This window comes from Oncorhynchus nerka, linkage group LG14 (genome assembly GCF_034236695.1).
Source record: "Oncorhynchus nerka isolate Pitt River linkage group LG14, Oner_Uvic_2.0, whole genome shotgun sequence".
Lineage (NCBI taxonomy): Eukaryota > Metazoa > Chordata > Actinopteri > Salmoniformes > Salmonidae > Oncorhynchus > Oncorhynchus nerka.
Window position 1 is genome coordinate 29,403,594 of NC_088409.1, and position 17,192 is coordinate 29,420,785.

The 17,192-nt window shown below is 44.5% G+C and overlaps 1 protein-coding gene across 1 annotated transcript; it reads left to right on the forward strand.

Annotated features, from left to right (window-relative positions):
• The first annotated feature begins 5,574 nt into the window (after positions 1-5,574).
• Positions 5,575-9,073, forward strand: LOC115140856 (apolipoprotein Eb-like). Its single transcript, XM_029679287.2, has 5 exons — positions 5,575-5,615; positions 6,217-6,282; positions 7,602-7,755; positions 8,218-8,505; positions 8,629-9,073. The coding sequence occupies exons 2-5, from the start codon at positions 6,240-6,242 to the stop codon at positions 8,969-8,971; spliced, it is 828 nt and encodes a 275-aa protein (XP_029535147.1). The 5' UTR covers positions 5,575-5,615; positions 6,217-6,239; the 3' UTR covers positions 8,972-9,073.
• Positions 9,074-17,192: the final 8,119 nt, after the last annotated feature.

Below are 17,192 nucleotides of genomic sequence, written 5' to 3' on the forward strand. Positions count from 1 at the left end.
TTGCATCTCATGAAGAATCAATTGACAAGCATATATAGACAGACCACAACACAGAGTTGCAATTTTCCAATAATGGATGGACCAGGAAACGAACAGGATCAACAGCCAAGAGGAGGAAGAAGAGGAGCAAGGATGCGTGGTGGAAGGCAAAACAGAGGAAGAGGCAGAAGAGGACATAGGCGCATATCTGATGACATAAGGGCCACTATTGTAGACCATGTTGTCAATCATGGCCTTACAATGGCTGAGGCGGATCGAAGGGTGCAGCCGAATATTGGGAGATCAACCGTGTCCTCAATAGTTCAAATGTTTCGAAGAGAGAACAGGTATGTCCACCAATGTACAGTGCACTGTTACTGTATATAGGCAGTATACTGTATACTTCCTACAATGCTTCATATTACAGTAGTCCACTTGTATTTCACAGCATACAGAAATATACTCTATACAGATACATACTGCACCTTACATGCACCCACCTGTATGTTTTACAGTAAAATGTGTGTTCGCAGTTTTTGTCTATGTGAAAGTGTGCGATGCATCACTGCATTTTTCCCCAAATAGGACTGCAAGATTACCTCAAACCGGTGGCAGAGGACGCCTTTTCACACCTCAACAGGAGGAGGCTATTTGCACCATGGTCAAAGCAAACAATGCCCTGAGACTCAGGGAAATACAAAGGACCATTATAGAAGACAACGATGTCTTTGAAAACATCCATACGGTTAGCATCTCAACCATCTACAGGGTGCTGCATAGAAACCAGATGAGTATGAAACAGCTGTACCATGTACCATTCCAAAGGAATGAGGACAGAGTTAAGGAGCTACGGTACCAGTATGTACAGGTAAAACATATATCTATGTAACTACTTTACAGCAACATTTTATAGTGATATATAGTACAATAAGCATAAACTGCACACATTTCCATTGCTGTGGAAGGAACATGCAATATATGTACATTTAATGTCACTCTTCCTTACCAAAACAAATTCAACTGTGTTGTTCTAGGATATAGCGTATAATGGAGTTGGAATCAAGTGAACCTTCTCACAACTTTGTATACGTGGATGAGGCTGGCTTTAACCTGACCAAATGCAGAAGGCGGGGTCGGAATATCATCGGTAACAGAGCTACTGTGGATTTGCCAGGCCAAAGGGGAGGAAATATCACCATGTGTGTTGCTATTTCGGTTTCCTAACCCATATCCCCCTTATAGGGCCATACAACACCTAGCATCTACTAAACTTTTTAGAGACTCTCTACAGGGCTCTCATCCCTGATGATGAGAGGGGTCTGTTTAGAGAGGATTTGCCAGAGTATGTGGTCATTTGTGATAATGTGAGTTTCCATCGATCAAACATCATAAGGCAATGGTTTGTGACCCACCCGAGGATGCTCATAGAATTCCTCCCACCTTATTCACCATTCCTTAACCCAATTGAGGAGTTATTTTTAGCATGGAGGTGGAAGGTGTACGATCGTCAGCCACACACACAGATGACCCTGCTGGCTGCAATGGATGCAGCATGTGAGGACATCACAGTAGACGCCTGCAGAGGATGGATAAGGCTTTCCAAAAGATTCTTTCCACGTTGCATTGGAAGGGAAAATATCCGGTGTGATGTGGATGAGAATATGTGGGCCGACAGACAGGAACGTCTGGATGTGTAGAGACAGCACAACAGTGCTGCGGGCAAAGTTGTGCCTTAGGGGTGGTTTCCTGTGTTTCTTTCTAATTTCGTTTTTTTTCCTTTGTGCCCCTTGGGTTGTCCAGTCTCTTTCAATCAATAACCCACATAGAGTAATATGTAAATAGTACTGTTGAAATTGATATATGCCATAGAAGTGCAGTCTTGTGCATTTTCAATAAGGTAACTGTCATCCAAACTGTAGCCTAAGTTTAGATCAGGTAATACTGTCAAAGTACCAAGTTACATTGACAACATGCCTAAACATTTTGACGACCTTGTTCGTGAACAATGACTCAATGACTTATCATTCTGATGACACTGACATGATCATTGGCATGAATATTTACTTTTGATAGATGTACTAAGGATTTTTAGTGACTGACTAGCTTCAGAAACATATCTATTGTATATTGCAGTTTGTACAAATTGTTCTGAGAAATGCACTTATTATTTTGCACATGTTAGGGATGATGTGAAAAATGCACCAAAGCGACTGAGAAAAACTGTAACCTCTCTAGGGTAGGGGGCAGCATTCGGAATTTTGGATGAAAAGCATGCCCAAATTAAACGGCCTAGATTTGGATAGAAAACACTCTAAAGTTTCCAAAACTGTTAAAATAGTGTCTGTGAGTATAACAGAACTGATTTAGCAGGCAAAAACCTGAGAAAAATCCATTCAGGAAGTAGTTTTTTTTGTTGGTTTTGTAGTTTTCTATTCATTACAGTATCCATTGACTTAGGACTCCATTTGCAGTTCCTATGCCTTCCACTAGATGTCAACAGTCATTAGAAACCGTTTCAGGCTTGTATTCTTATAAATTAGGGAATAAGACCAGTCTGAACGAGTGGACCCTAACGTGACGCCAAGTTTTTTCAGGCGCATGTGCATTTCTTGTTTACCTTTTATATTGACGACGTTATTGTCCGGTTGAAATATTATAGATCATTTAGGCTAAAAAACATCCTGAGGATTGAATATAAACATTGTCTGACATGTTTCTAAATATGACACTGTGGTTGGTTTAACAAGAAGTTAATCTTTAAACCTATCTAAAATATGTTTTGTTTTCTGAATTTTTATAATGAGCATTTCTGTAATTGAATTTGGCGCTCTGCAACCTCACTGGATGTTGGCCAGATGGGACGCTAGCGTCCCACATACCCTAGAGAGGTTAAAAGATCTTACTCACTTTTCCTACGGGAGCGAGATCACACAGTCGTCCGGAACAGGTGGTGCTCTCATGCATGGTTCAGCGTTGTTTGTCTCGAAGCACCCACAAATGCTGATGCTGCAGACACTCAAATAGTCTAAAGAAGGCTAGTTGTATCGCTTCTTTAATCAGAACAACAGTTTTCAGAAGTGCTAACATAATTGCAAAAGGGTTTTATAATGATCAATTAGCCTTTTAAAATTATAAACTCGGATTAGCTAACTCACTGTGCCATTGGAACACAGGAGTGATGGTTGCTGTTAATGGGCCTCTGTACGCCTATGTATATATTCCATTTTAAAAATGCAGTTTCCAGCTACAATAGTCATTTAGAACATTAACAATGTCTACACTGTATTTCAGATCAATTTGATGTTATTTTAATGGGAAAATGATTTTCTTTCAAAAACAGGGACATTTCTAAGTGATCCCAAACTTTAGAACAGTAGTGTACATATCCATTCTGACCAATCAGTGAAGAGGTAGAAGTTGACTCCTGGAGTTTATCTCATACTATCAGGTTCTGAACACACCAATCAACTCCAGTTTGTGTTTCTTGTGAGAAGGCTTCTTCTGATTACCACACAGAGAGGAATGTCTAGTATTGACAGCAGAGGTAGCGTACCTGCTGGACCATTCTCGGTAAAGGTCATCGGTACTGCTGGAATCAGTAGTGGCGCTGATAACAAGGCCTATATATGGCCAGCATTGCACATATATAGACTTTCATTACCTGAGTATAACAATGACTCAACAGAAGATTCATCATTATGAAAGCTCTGTTTTATCACTGGGGCTTTCCAGAACCCATTACAAGACCCAAGATGTTAACTTTCACCATACACCATCTTTAACCAAGCCTTAACTATGCTTAGATCTTACTATGCCTGACCAAATTCCTAGGCAGAACATTTTCAGAACAAATCTGATGTGATAAACAAGCAACACCATAAGGACATTGTTGTTGATCAGGATGTGGCCTTGATGTACTTCAATTGTATTCATCAGTTGTGTAAAGTACTTCAGTAAAAATACTTTAAAGTACTACTTAAGTAGTTTTTCTGTACAGGGAGTGTGGTTACTGCCCAAAGCTCTAACCTTGATGTCCAACAATACATTAGCTGTGACTAGACCTAACAAAAAGGAGAATTAGAGCTACATTTGGGTGTGTGAGTTTAACTCATATGGCTCAGTTGGAGTCAGCACTTTCTCTTTTTTTTGTTTGTCATCGTCTCAGTTCCTTACAGGCTATGAACAATAAAGCTAGCTCTGTCAAATCCTTATTTTGAGAGTTATATTGAGGTTACATTTTCTACAGTATCTCCTTTTACCTCAAAAAGTCTATTTATGTGATGTATGAACGGTCTTTGTTGCCCCTCACGCCACTCTCTCTACCGCCCACTCATAATCCTTCCTACTGCACCCCAGCTCTATCCCCAAGCCCTGACATGTCCCTGGGAACAGCAGTATCTCCTGTCTTGTTTTGCACTGATCCCTCTTACCCTGGGGAGTTCTTGTTTTGAGGAAATAACAGATGTTACCAGTTACAGTGCCTTCAGAAAGTATTCATACCCCTTCATTTGTTCCACATCGACTGAGGTACTTTACAGATCATTTTAAGTGTGGGGAACATAGATGTGTTTAACGTCCTTTAGAAGTCACGTTAAACACTATTATTGCACGCAGAGTGAGTCCATGCTACTTATTATGTGACTTGTTAAGCACCTTTTTACTCCTGAACCTATTTAGGCTTGGTATAAAAAAGGGGTTGAATACTTACTGACTCAAGATATTTCCGTTTTTAATTGTTAATTAATTTGTACACATTTTTGAAAATCATTATTCAACTTTTACATTATGGGGTATTGAGTGTATGCCAAAAATCTAAATGTAATCATTTTATATTCAGGCTGTAACACAACAAAATGTGTAAAAAGAAAAGTGATGTGAATACCTTCTGAAGGCCCTGTAAATGACTGATCCTAGTTGGATTGTGAATAGTGAACAGTATTATTCATGTGATTCTGATGTTCCATGGGTCATGGGTTCAACATCATTCATGTAGACGACTTGAAGACAGTGCCTTTCAAATGCATTTCATTGGTGACCATCATGCATTTAAATAGCCCAGTGTAAATGAATGAAGACTGGTGGTGTGTGGAGAGGGTTCATACAGTGGCAAGGGGTAGTCAGTTGATACTGTAATTCCATGATTAAAAATAAACTGATTCAAATACATTGAAGATCAATGGAGCTGCCTGACAAGGATAGCATATTTACAGATTATTGGTGCCAGCAGTAGATTATAGTTGGCCAAAGAATTGTTCTCTGAGACATTTAACATTTAATTGTATTTCCAAAACGGATTACATAAAACACACCTGGAAAAGTCAAAGACCAAGAAGGAAAGAGTTCTTTAAACGGGTTTCCTTGTTTCAAATAGCCTACAGTTTTTTTCATAGAAGCACAAACTATTTTCGTTGACGTACATCATAAACTATATATTGCACAATCACCATATAGCCAACAACAACGCAAAGAGATGAGAACTTCGAACGCAGAGTGGCACATCGCGTGGAACGAACCATGAGCTGAGCCACACATCCTCACATGCGCGCGCTCTCCCAGCTACAGGCGCGCGGCCACCAGGACAGTATAAAAAGCCCCGCGAACTGTCCCTAGAGCACGGAAGGAACTGGATTTCTTAGGTGAGTGAGGAATGGGGACAACTAATTGGCACCATATAGACTACAAACGCGCTTAAATCATGAGTGAAATATCTTATTTTTAGTAGAAATATAAAGCATAATGTTAAAGTAGACTATATTTGATACCGAGGTAGAGACTACTTATAAATTATTGCATTTAGGTTAGGCTACTGTAGCCGACACATTAGGCAATGAAAAGCAAGTCATTCATCTTTTTACTGTAGTGTGCAGATTAACCAGACCAAATGTATGGTAAAACTGTTAAGAAGAGATGCATTATAGTGGAAACTACAATACTGTATTAGTTTATAGCACAATGACTGGATTTAAAGTTGAATCTAAAACGTTTAATTGCAATGAACTAGTTTAGTTTCTATTCTAAAAGAGCTCAGTGAGTACAGTTATGGACATTTAGCGTCTATGAAATGTTATTTTTCCTATTTATTTTATTGGCTCACAGTAGTATTCTACTTTATAAATAAAAAAATATTCAGCCAATATCCCAATGATTTAACATTGTATCTTTGTATATTGTTGTATTTGTTTTCTATAGCTTTGATAGACAACCACTGTCTGACTTCGTCTATGTCTGTTTTCATAGGTGTATCTGTTTGTCAATCAATCATGAAGGCTGTGGCAATAATCCTTGCTCTGGCAGTCATCTCTGGTAAACCTGGGTTTACACTGTTCCCTTTTGACACTGTTATCAATATATACAGTGCCTTGCAAAAGTATTCATACCGCTTGAATTTCTTCACATTTTACTGTGTTAGAAAGTGGGATTTAAATGGATTTAATTGTAATTCATTACAATTAACGAATATATTTGAGTTATAAATGTTTTATTAATCTTTTATAAAATGTTAGAATTGTTCTTCCACTTTGACATTAGAGTATTTTGAGTAGATTGTTGACAAAAAAAAGAAAATTAAATACATTTTAATCCCACGTTGTAACACAACAAAATGTGAAGAAATCCAGTGCAAGGCACTGTATATATATATTTAGTATTAGTCAACTGTATATATATATTTAGTATTAGTCAACTGTATATACAGTATATATTTAGTATTAGTCAACTGTAAATACAGTATATATTTAGTATTAGTCAACTGTATATACAGTATATATATTTATTATTAGTCAACTGTATATACAGTATATATTTAGTATTAGTCAACTGTAAATACAGTATATATTTAGTATTAGTCAACTGTATATACAGTATATATATTTAGTATTAGTCAACTGTATATACAGTATATATATTTAATATTAGTCAACTGTATATGCAGTATATATATTTAGTACTAGTCAACTGTATATACAGTATATATATTTAGTATTAGTCAACTGTATATGCAGTATATATATTTAGTATTAGTCAACTGTATATGCAGTATATATATTTAGTATTAGTCAACTGTATATACAGTATATATTTAGTATTAGTCAACTGTATATGCAGTATATATATTTAGTATTAGTCAACTGTATATACAGTATATATATTTAGTATTAGTCAACTGTATATGCAGTATGTATATTTAGTATAAGTCAACTGTATATGCAGTATGTATATTTAGTATTAGTCAACTGTATATATATATTTAGTATTAGTCAACTGGAGATGCAGTATATATATTTAGTATTAGTCAACTGTATATGCAGTATATATATTTAGTATTAGTCAACTGTATATGCAGTATATATATTTAGTATTAGTCAACTGTATATGCAGTATATATATTTAGTATTAGTCAACTGTATATGCAGTATATATATTTAGTATTAGTCAACTGTATGTACATGAATGCACTTACTGACTCCTTGCTGAAATCAGTCTTTAAGATCAACTCTTACAATACTGTAACACTTGTATAATTAGGCTTCATACTGTACCAAGGCTCCACACTCAAGGCTTAACCCCCCTGATGGTGTACATTATGGACACCTCACCTCAGAGCTCTCTGTCTCCCCCTGCAGGCTGCCATGCCCGTGCCGTGCGCCAGGCAGAGGCCCTCCCGAACCTCTGGGAGGAGAATGTTGAGCGCTTCTGGACCTATGTGTCTGAGATCAACAGCAGAGCCGACGGATTGGTGGAAAACCTCAAGGCCTCCCAGCTCAGCAGAGAACTTGAGTGAGTGGCACATTGTAACACAATTTCATTCTGAAGTATATGCTTTACTTCATCGCTCTCCATTCTAGCCTTGTGCTGTGTGACTGTCCCTCACCATGCCTCCCTGCTTTCCCCTCTCTCCCCCATCCTCCCCCCTGTGTCCCTGACCATGCCTCCCTGCTTTCCCCTCTCTCCCCCATCCTCCCCCCTGTGTCCCTGACCATGCCTCCCCTCTGTACCCTGCGTCCCCCTATGTCCCTGACCATGCCTCCCCTCTTTCTCCTCTCTCCCTCATCCTCTCCCTTGTGTCTCCCGATTTCCCAGACGATGTCTCCCCTGTACCCTTGTGTCTCCTGATTTCCCAGACGATGTCTCCCCTCTCTCCCCATCCTCCCCCTGTACCCCTGTGTCCCCTTACGTCACTGGCAATGTCTCCCTCTACCCACTTTGTGACCATCTCTAACCATGTCTCCCTCTCCGCAGCACCCTGATCACTGACACCGTGGCTGAGCTGACCGTGTACAGGGAGGACATCCAGACCAAGTTGGGGCCCTACTCCCAGGACACAGCCGCCCTGCTTGGCCAGGACCTGCAGCTTCTGACCACCAAGCTCCAGACCGACATGGTTGATGCCAAGGAGCGCAGCACACAGTACCTGGGAGAGCTCAAAACTATGATGGAGCAGAATGCTGATGATGTCCACAACCGCGCCAACACCTACACCCGCAAACTGAAGAAACGCCTTAACAAGGACACAGAGGAGATCCGCAAGTGAGTATAGAGGGCAACAGCCAATGTACTGTAACAGCTTGCTTTCCAACATAGAATTTCAAAATTCAGTTTTCAATATGTCTTCCAAGTGATGCAAACCCCCTCTGCCTCTCCCTCCCCCAGGACCGTGGCCACCTACCTAGGTGAGATCCAGTCCCGTACCTCCCAGAACATGGATCTCGTGAAGGAGCGTGTGGAGCCCTTCGTGAGTCAGGCCCACGACACCGCCGGCCAGAGGCTGAGCAGCTTCACCGACCTTCTGAAGAACCAGGCCCAGGACCTGAGCCAGCAGGTCTCCACCCAGGCTGAAGACATGCGCGAGCAGCTGGAGGCCACCGCCGAGGACCTGCGCACCACCCTGGAGGGCAAGATCGATGAGCTCAGCAGCCTGATCGCCCCCTACGCCGCCAAGATCCGTGAGCAGCTCCAGACCGCCATGGACAAGGTCAAGGAGACCGCTGTCTAAATGGACCCAGGGGAGGGAGGGGTTTGGAAGCACTGTGCCACCATTCACCTAGCTACCACAGAGAGGAGGAGGGAGTTAAGTGATACTGATGCTGTTTTCACTGTGTTGGCACTGTGTTTTGGTTGAGGGGGTTGATAGAGAGAGAGGGGTGAGGATGGCAGAGCTTTGAAGGGGTCTTGAGCAGACAAACACAGTCCTTTATGTCTGTTCAGGCCTCAGAGAGGCATTTACTGTTTAAATCACTTCAATCACTCTCTCACTGTATTATCTCCTCATCTCAGAACACAAGAGCCACACTCAATACTGCCTTTCTTAAACACACAAGAGGCCATTGTTTTTAACCTGCTTTGCTTGTCTTCCTCATTATACGTCCTCTAGATGTCTCCTCCAAATTGTTCTACTAATTTGCATCAGGTTTCTAAGGCTGCTGTATGGGATACAAGTGGGGTTGAAACAGTATCTAACAATCGTGAGCCAAATTGTCTCCGGCCCATTCCAGCGCTGTCCCTGTCCTTCATTTCAATAACTGCACTGAATTAAGACTGGGCTTTTCTCCAGCACTAGCATCAGTCTGTCCAGAAAAAAGGAAGAACCACTCCGTTCCTTGCTTGTCTGTGATTCTGTATCTACACCTGCTTTGTAGGCTCTGTATTTGTTGTGATTCATATAGGAGTGTATTTACTATGACTGTGATATGACGCGAATATGACAATGAAACTAAAAGGTATACTTCACAGGGTCCATATACTACCTGTCTGTATTCATTCAGTTTGGCCAGAGTGTCTCTGCCACTTCACAATGTAACACACCCTGCTGCTCACCATAGCACACTGTTCGTCTTGCTGTCAGGCTGACTGCAATGTGCTACCCAGCGCTGCGGAAATAAAATATGTAAAGAGTTGCTCAATTGTCAGTGTGTTCTTTTCTTGTCAAACCTTTATCAACTTTTTTCAACTTTGACATTTCTTTATTGTTAGTTACAATGACAACTGAGGTAGTTACAGTAATATAGATGGATCTTCATCTTACAATCTATGGTTGATGAACACACAAAATCAAGACATTCCTATGCTTATAAATTCCCTCTATCATGCATCATGTTCTGATAACAATGATAAGCTGGACCAGGTCAGTTACAGCTGGGGTTGGAGAGAAAACATAGAGGAGGGTAGCTCTCCGGGAACAGGGTTGGAGAGAACATAGAGGAGGGTAGCTCTCCGGGAACAGGGTTGGAGAGAACATAGAGGAGGGTAGCTCTCCGGGAACAGGGTTGGGGAGAGAACATAGAGGAGGGTAGCTCTCCGGGAACAGGGTTGGAGAGAAAACATAGAGGAGGGTAGCTCTCCGGGAACAGGGTTGGAGAGAAAACATAGAGGAGGGTAGCTCTCCGGGAACAGGGTTGGGGAGAAAACATAGAGGAGGGTAGCTCTCCGGGAACAGGGTTGGAGAGAAAACATAGAGGAGGGTAGCTCTCCGGGAACAGGGTTGGAGAGAAAACATAGAGGAGGGTAGCTCTCCGGGAACAGGGTTGGAGAGAACATAGAGGAGGGTAGCTCTCCGGGAACAGGGTTGGAGAGAAAACATAGAGGAGGGTAGCTCTCCGGGAACAGGGTTGGAGAGAAAACATAGAGGAGGGTAGCTCTCCGGGAACAGGGTTGGAGAGAACATAGTGGAGGGTAGCTCTCCGGGAACAGGGTTGGAGAGAACATAGAGGAGGGTAGCTCTCCGGGAACAGGGTTGTTGTTTTTTTCTGACCCCTGACATACAGTAATTCAGTGTTAGTCTTTATAAACCACAAACAACGTAAGTTGAATTAAGATCTACGTTAGGTTATAATGTCACGTAACATCACATCTGGAGGCTCCAGAAATAGGTTGGACAGAATGTCCTCGTCATGTTATGCTCTATCTTCTTTTCCCATCCCCAGATCCCATGTCTTTAACCCCGAAACACCAACCCTAAACCCCCTGTAGGCAGTTCTCTACTACCTGTACACTCATAAACACACACAGGTTCTTTATAATACACTTTCATCAGGCTGTTGTTACGTACGTTTATAGGGACAACACAAGGGATATGTCTGATGATTTTCAGTAAGGCCTTTTTCAGGGTACCTATCCTTCTCCCTAACCCACATCCCCCTTTCACCATTTCTTTTAGGACCCTCCCCCACCACCCATACACCCCTCTCAACACACACTGTCAATCCTCTCCTAATCTGTACAGATGGTGCTTGATTGACCAAACACTGAAGGGCCTTTCCACCCCCTCCTGCCCTGCAGGTCTTTCTTTCTCTTTTGTACCCTTTCCTCCCTCCTTCCGTACCTCCCTCCCTCTCTCCCTGCTTCCCCGGTCCTGGCTTGTCGGGATCTGCTCTCACATTCCTTTCTCGTTATCCCAGCAGGTTTCAGGAACCATGTTTGTGTTTTCATCTACTATGTTAATAGTTATTCCACCCTCCTCTCCTGTCTAAGATACACAGATCTGCACGAAGGTACACACACACACACACACACACACACACACACACACACACACACACACACACACACACACACACACACACACACACACACACACACACATAGATACACAAATCCTATGATAATTGCTTTTGATGGATCTACAGTTAGTTTTTCAATTTTGCAATTTGACTTGTAATATCACTGACCCTGCTGCTATCTTGGACCCAGTCTGTGTTGCAAAATAGATTTTAACCAAAAGATTTTAGGTTTAACCTTGATAAATCAGGTTTAAAAGAGCATGTAAACACCAGAAACACACAGTAATAGTAAGGCATTCTGGCAGACCAAACAAAACATGGAGTTTTTTCTGTGTAGTTAACAGAAAGTGTGAGTCACAAAGTTTGCCTCTGAAGTGTAGGATAGTGGCCAGCAAGTAAACATTTAGGCTGGAAGCCAGGCAGTGGAGGCCACCATTTATCCCTCTTCTCTGCTCCACCAATCCCCTACTGAAAAAAGCACTTACAGTCGAAGTCGGAAGTTTACATACACCTTATCCAAATACATTTCAACTCAGTTTTTCACAATTCCTGACATTTAATCCCAGTAAAGATTCCATGTCTTAGGTCAGTTAGGATCACCATTTTATTTTAATAATGTGAAATGTCAGAATAATAGTAAAGAGAATGATTCATCTCAGCTTTAATTTATTTTATCACAGTCCCAGTGGGTCAGAAGTTTACATACACTCAATTAGTATTTGGTAACATTGCCTTTAAATTGTTTAACTTGGGTCAAATATTTTGGGTAGCCTTCCACAAGCTTCCCACAGTAAGTTGGGTGAGTTTTGGCCCATTCCTCCTGACAGAGCTGGTGTAACTGAGTCCGGTTTGTAGGCCTCCTTGCTCGCACAGGCCTTTTCAGTTCTGACCACATATTTTCTATGGGATGGAGGTCAGGGTGTTGTGATGGCCACTCAAATATCTTGACTTTGTTGTCCTTAAGCCATTTCGCCACAACTTTGGAAGTATGCTTGGGGTCATTGTCCATTTGGAAGATCCATTTGCGAGCAAGCTTTAACTTCCTGACTGATGTCTTGAGATGTTGCTTCAATATATCCACATAAGTCCACCAGTCCCTCCTGCAGCAAAGCACCCCCACAACATGATGTTGCCACCCCAGTGCTTCACAGTTGGGATGGTGTTCTTTGCAAGCCTCCCCCTTTTTCCTCCAAACACAACAATGGTCATTATGGCCAAACAGTTCTATTTTTGTTTCATCCGACCAGAGGACATTTCTCCAAAAAGTACGATCTTTGTCCCCATGTGCAGTTGCAAACCGTAGTCTGGCTTTTTTATGGCGGTTTTGGAGCAGTGGCATCTTCCTTGCTGAGCGGCCTTTCAGGTTATGTCGATATAGGACTCGTTTTACTGTGGATATAGATACTTTTGTACCTGTTTTCTTCAGCATCTTCACATGGTCCTTTGCTGTTGTTCTGGGATTGATTTGCACTTTTCAAACCAAAGTACGTTAATCTCTAGGAGACAGAACGCGTCTCCTGTCTGAGCTGTATGATGGCTGCGTGGTCCCATGGTGTTTATACTTGCGTACTATTGTTTGTACAGGTTCTTTTGATTTTCCCATGATGTCAAGCAAAGATGCACTGAGTTTGAAGGTAGGCCTTGAAATACATCCACAGGTACACCTCCAATTGACTCAAATGACGTCAATTAGAAGCTTCTAAAGCCATGACATAACTTTCTGGAATTTTCCAAGGTGTTTAAAGGCACAGTCAACTTAGTGTATGTAAACTTCTGACCCACTGGAATTGTGATACAGTGAATTATAAGTGAAATTGTCACGTTCTGACCTTAATTTCCTTTGTTTTGTATTTATTTAGTATGGTCAGGGCGTGAGTTGGGTGGGTTGTCTATGTTTGTTTTTCTAGGTTTTGGGAATTTCAATGTTTCGGCCTAGTATGGTTCTCAATCAGAGGCAGGTGTCATTAGTTGTCTCTGATTGAGAATCATACTTAGGTAGCCTGGGTTTCACTGTGTGTTTGTGGGTGATTGTTTCCGTGTCTGTGTTTGTTCGCCACACGGTACTGTTTCGGTTTTGTTCACGTTTATTGTTTTGTATTCATTGAGTGTTCAGTTCATGTTTTTAAATAAACAACCATGGACACTTACCACGCCGCATCTTGGTCCGATCCTTGCTACACCTCCTCTTCAGACGAAGAGGAGGAAAACCCTTACAGAATCACCCACCCACCAAGGACCGAGCGGCGTGGTAAAAACAGCAGCGACGACAGCAGCAGCAGCAGCAACCACAGCGGCCAGCATCACAGGAGGAATGGACATGGGAGGATGTATTGGACGGCAAGGGTTGCTACACCTGGGAGGAGATCCTGGCGGGAAAGGATCGCCTTCCATGGGAACAGGTGGAGGCAGCTAGGAGAGCGGAGGCAGCCGGAGAGAGGAGCCAGCGATGTGAGGAGCCAGCACGGCAGTGCGACAGGTACGAGAGGCAGCCCCAAATTATTTTGGGGGGGGGCACACGAGGTGTGGTACAAAGCCAGGTAGCAGACCTGAGCTCACTCCTCGTGCTTATGATAAGCAGCGCATTACTGGTCAGGCACCGTGTTATGCGGTTAAGCGCACGGTGTCGCCAGTGCGTGCCCATAGCCCGGTGCGCTATAGGGCAGCCCCCCGAGAGTGCCATGCGAGTGTGGGCATTGAGCCAGGGCGTATGGTGCCTGCTCAGCGGGTCTGGTCGCCGGTACGCAGTTTTGGTCCAGGTTATCCTGCGCCGGCTCTGCGTGCTGTGTCTCCGGGGCGCTGGGAGGGTGCAGTGCGTCCTCTGCCTGCGCTCCGCTCGTGCCAGGCAAATGTGGGAGTGGAGCCAAAGGGAGAGGTGCGTGTAGTAAGCACTAGATCTCCCGTGCTTACCCACAGCCCGGTTCAACCTGTGCCTGCACTCTGGAGGGTCCGGGCTAGAGTAGTTGTCCAGCCTGGGGAAGTGGTGCCAAGGTTGCGCACCAGAGCTCCAGTGCTCCCCCACAGCCCAGTCTTTCAGGCTCCTCCTAACACCAAGCCTCCTGAAGGTCTCCCCAGCCTGGTGGTTCCTGTGGCAGCCCCACGCACCAGGCTGTCTCTCTGTCTCCTCCCTGCAGGTGGTCCCGCCTGTCCGGCGCCGCTGCCGGAGCCTCCCGCCTGTCCGGCGCCGGTGCCGGAGCCTCCCGCCTGTCCGGTGCCGGAGCCTCCCGCCTGTCCGGCGCCGCTGCCGGAGCCTCCCGCCTGTCCGGCGCCGCTGCCGGAGCCTCCCGCCTGTCCGGCGCCGCTGCCGGAGCCTCCCGCCTGTCCGGCGCCGCTGCCGGAACCTCCCGCCTGTCCGGCGCCACTGCCGGAGCGTCCCGCCTGTCCGGCGCCGCTGCCGCAGTCTCCCGCCTGTCCGGCGCCGCTGCCGGAGCGTCCCGCCTGTCCGGCGCCGCTGCCGGAGCCCCTCAGCCCAGAGGCGCCGGAGCCCCTCAGCCCAGAGGCGCCGGAGCCCCTCAGCCCAGAGGCGCCAGAGCCCCCCTCTGCCCAGAGCCCCTGCCCCTCTGCCCGAGCCCCTGCCCTCTGTCCCGAGCCCCTGCCCCTCTGTCCCGAGCCCCTGCCCCTCTGTCCCGAGCCTCTGTCCCGAGCCCCTGCCCCTCTGTCCCGAGCCCCTGCCCCTCTGTCCCGAGCCCCTCCCCTCTGTCCCGAGCCCCTGCCCCTCTGTCCCGAGCCCCTGCCCCTCTGTCCCTCTGTCCCGAGCCCCTGCCCTCTGTCCCGAGCTCCTGCCCCTCTGTCCAGAGCTTCTGCCCCTCTGTCCCGAGCTGCCCCTCTGTCCAGTGGGGTCATTGAGAGGGGTGGCCATGGTGAGAAAGCCACGGAGGCGGACAATAAGGCGGACTAAGACAATGTTGAAGTGGGGTCCGCGTCCCGCGCCAGAACCGCCACCGCGGACAGACGCCCACCCAGACCCTCCCCTATAGGTCAAGGTTTTGCGGCCGGAGTCCGCACCTTTGGGGGGGGGGTACTGTCACGTTCTGACCTTAATTTCCTTTGTTTTGTATTTATTTAGTATGGTCAGGGCGTGAGTTGGGTGGGTTGTCTATGTTTGTTTTTCTAGGTTTTGGGAATTTCAATGTTTCGGCCTAGTATGGTTCTCAATCAGAGGCAGGTGTCATTAGTTGTCTCTGATTGAGAATCATACTTAGGTAGCCTGGGTTTCACTGTGTGTTTGTGGGTGATTGTTTCCGTGTCTGTGTTTTTTCGCCACACGGTACTGTTTCGGTTTTGTTCACGTTTATTGTTTTGTATTCATTGAGTGTTCAGTTCATGTTTTTAAATAAACAACCATGGACACTTACCACGCCGCATCTTGGTCCGATCCTTGCTACACCTCCTCTTCAGACGAAGAGGAGGAAAACCCTTACAGAAATAATCTGTCTGTAAAGAATTGTTGGGAAATTACTTGTGTCATGCACAAAGTAGATGTCCCAACCTGACTTGCAAAAACTATAGTTTGTTAACAAGAAATTTGTGGAGTGGTTGAAAAATGAGTTTTAATGACTCCAACCTAAGTGTATTTAAACTTCCGACAGTCAACTGTACACCTACAGTACTTTAGTGTTGTTCATGGTAGTTTTAATAAACTAAACCAAGTTCATTTTCACTGTATACAATAGCACTATGGGCATTTTTATTTTTGAAGTTGAAGCACCGTTTCGTGATTAAGTCTATAAATATGAACACAAGCGTCTTGATGATCTACATTAAAAATGTGCTCACACATCCCTTTTAACCAGGAAAAAAACGGTCGAAAATGCAAGCAATAACTGTGTCTAGTAAACCACCTCTACTCAACCCTAACCTTAAAAAGTAGCATACCATTTCAAGTCTGTGACCTTGTTTTCAATGAGAAGTCAAGAAGAGCAACAATGACTACAATGACCTCTCCCTAAATCAGGTCACACTCCTAACAACCTCTGTGTTGAAGTCACTGTTATTGAGTCACAATTTGTTTCTGTTCCTCCTCTACTGGAAGGCCGTGTTTGGGTGAAGTGTCCTACACTATAGTAAACCCTGGATGTATTTGTAACGGTCTGGCCAAGGAGAATACAGGAAAACCACAAGCATTCTGCCAGTCAGCACTTTTTCTCACGTACTATACTGCATCTCCTGGGTGTCTCTGGCTCTGGCTGAAGCAACAAAGGGCTCCAGCTAGCAGGTGTTGGCAGAGCAAAACCTACAGTAACCCCCGACAACTCCCCCACAGAGATTTTACCTCTTACTACCCTCTTCCCCCCTCTTGGTGCTGGAACACAAACCATCACCACAGGAGCCCTTTGGCAAAAGAAGGGGGAAAAACAGTCTTTTATCAGACGGCTTGTTATTGCAATTCATGAGCGAGCGAGACATGCACGTTCACGCCTCATGCATCACACAAAGACACTCTACCACAGGTGAGGAATGGGTACTGTGTGATTAAGAGGTGCAAGACAATGGGGTTCTGTGCATCACAATAGGCTTTCATATGGCTAAAGCCATCAGCACCAAATGGGCTCCCTGCCGTGGGCAGCAAGGGGCTGGGTATAAAGGGGGAAATGCTGCAATGAGGAAAACATACATACCCCTCCAGCACCAAATGGGCACCCTGCCGTGGGCAGCAAGGGGCTGGGTGTAAAGAGGGAAGTGCTGCAATGAGGAAAACATACATACCCCTCCAGCACCAAA